At 37.0% G+C, this 2,316-nt stretch overlaps 1 protein-coding gene across 1 annotated transcript; it reads right to left on the bottom strand.

The window, feature by feature from the left end:
* Positions 1-213: 213 nt before the first annotated feature.
* On the bottom strand, positions 214-1,967 carry LOC147863343 (adenine phosphoribosyltransferase 1-like). Its single transcript, XM_087321218.1, has 6 exons — positions 1,832-1,967; positions 1,176-1,286; positions 891-983; positions 556-705; positions 399-457; positions 214-316 (listed from the first exon to the last, which is right to left on the bottom strand). The coding sequence occupies exons 1-6, from the start codon at positions 1,911-1,913 to the stop codon at positions 263-265; spliced, it is 549 nt and encodes a 182-aa protein (XP_087177344.1). The 5' UTR covers positions 1,914-1,967; the 3' UTR covers positions 214-262.
* Positions 1,968-2,316: the final 349 nt, after the last annotated feature.

Raw genomic sequence — 2,316 nt, 5'->3', positions numbered from 1 at the left:
TAGCACTATTCATACGCATGTTGAATGCATTTTTAACACATTTACACTCTTAAACACCCTTGTGAAATAGACATAAAATGAGAGACTCGCAAGTGAACACAAGAAAGAACTTTTGTATTGAATGGCGCAAACATGATGGGTGAAATGAGCAAATGCTTATAAAATTATTTGGAGCTCATTTATCTCTTTTTTTTCAACACCAAATCGGATTAATTACGAGAACAAACACCTTTCTTTCTAGAAGGCAAAACCATAACAATAATTATTGTGTTTGGATCAAGGTGTAGAGATGCTTTCCCCCGAGATTTTCTCGGCCCTGTTCATGGACAACACAAAGTCTATTATGAACTAGCCCATCTTTTTCAAAAACATGATAAGAGTTTGAAGAAAATTTATACCTTAAGTTGAGGGACTTCAACAATGCATGCACATTCCACTACTTGAGCTCCAACTCTCTCTAGACCCCCCCCAGAACAGAACATGGAACATGGATTAGAGGAGCTTACTTAATCCAAGATTAAAGTCATAGATCAAATTCGCTCGAAACAAACTTACCCAGTAATCTAATGGCAGCACAAAGTGTGCCGCCCGTGGCAATAACATCGTCTACTACAAGGGCATGATCACCCGGCATCACCGCATCGACATGCATCTCGATGCAATCGGTGCCATACTCTAAGACATATTTCTCCGAAATGACCGCACCTAACGAGACCAAAACCCAATCGTTAAATGTTCATTCCATGTGTTAGTTAGGGTTCTCGGTAACAATCTTTTGTTCTAGGATCATTCGAAGACACGAATTTGCAAATGGGAGATTTTTTGTATGAATTTAAGCATGCATTTCCATATAATGTAAGGATTTTGAGCATGTCATCTGTTCTAATCACCTGGTAATTTCTTTGGCTTCCTCATGGGAACAAATTTCGCCCCAATCGCCAACGCGATGGGCGCCCCGAAAATGAAACCCCGAGCCTCGATTCCTATCGATAGTTTTTCCCCAAAACAGAAAAACAGAAATATTGTTGTTTAAATGTTGGTAGGAGTAACCAACAAAAATGCAGGTTTAGGAGAGATTGATTAGTAGCAGCACATATTAAACAAAAAATAATAATTAGAAATACAGACAAAAGTCTTACTACTACTGAAGATTCACATGACTGTATGTTGTATACCTGCTACAACTGTAATCCCTTTATTCTTGAACTTTTCTATGAACATGTTGATGCAGTCTTGAAAAGCTTGGTGATCAAGCAACAATGTGGTGATGTCTCGGAACATGATTCCTGACATACCAGAAAAACAAAATAGAAGGATGTTACATACACATACACATATACATACACATATACATATACATATACATATATACATACATATAGACATACACATACACCTTACATAGATGCAAGAGAATACAAATGAAGTAAAATAAATAGAGAAAGAGAGAAAGAGTGAATCGATATATTAACATCTTCTAAGACCAAATTTGGCCCATGAGGCAATTGATTACGATAATGAGAGAGAAGAAAAACAAGAGTATTATAATTATATAGTTTCTAATTTGCCAAATTCTACATAAGAATCCTACACTCCATAGATTGTCATACGTTCCGGAACTTCCGAAAAAAAACACCACACTCTCTAGTTTGCTGTAATTCCCGGCAATGCCGCCCAATGTCAGTACAAAAGCAAGCTTGAGTTACATTTTGGGCAAATTATGGCAAACTAGAGAGTGGCATTTTCATGTTAATTGTTGCCCTAGAATTCAACATATGCATACATGGATAGGAAAAATTTTGCAAATAAAACGAGCATTTCGGTTTCAAACCTGGTTTCGGGAAATCGGGGACAACTCGAATAGCTGAGGAAATGCGATCCACACGCGGGTCTCCATCTTTCCATGCCGACATTCTCTTTGATGTGTGTGTGTGTTTTCTAAGTATTTTCTCTTGTATGAGAGAGAGGGAGAGAGAGAGGAGGAGGTTGGAATGCTATGTATTTGAAGTATGCAGAGGAGGAGATTTATATTTATATGTATGTATGTATGTATGTATGTATGTATGTATGTATGAGAAGGAAGGGGATGAATGGCATATACATAGCATGACAGAGTGATGGAGAAAACAGAGGAAGGGAAGCAATTTTGAAAGATGTGCCATATATCCCTTACATCATCAATCCATGTATTATTTGTATGACTGTATCTATGTATGTTATGAATGTATGTATGCCTGCATGGATGCATGTATGTATCATGTATGTATGTATGTATGTATGTATGTATGTATGTATATGTATGAAGAATAGACAGAC

This window comes from Azolla caroliniana, unplaced genomic scaffold (assembly GCF_043228905.1).
Source record: "Azolla caroliniana isolate FFs.n. ecotype wild unplaced genomic scaffold, voAzoCaro1.0.p SCAF_6, whole genome shotgun sequence".
Classification (NCBI taxonomy): domain Eukaryota; kingdom Viridiplantae; phylum Streptophyta; class Polypodiopsida; order Salviniales; family Salviniaceae; genus Azolla; species Azolla caroliniana.
Note: the sequence above shows the minus strand (reverse complement) of the source record. Positions and strands in the feature narration are given on the sequence as shown.

Coding starts and splice junctions, on each gene's coding strand:
- LOC147863343 (XM_087321218.1), bottom strand. CDS start 1,913: ATGTCGGCATGGAAAGATGGAGACCCGCGTGTGGATCGCATTTCCTCA. Junction 458..555: donor TGCTGCCATTAGATTACTGG/GTAAGTTTGTTT, acceptor GGGGGGGTCTAG/AGAGAGTTGGAGCTCAAGTA. Junction 317..398: donor TTGAAGTCCCTCAACTTAAG/GTATAAATTTTC, acceptor GTCCATGAACAG/GGCCGAGAAAATCTCGGGGG.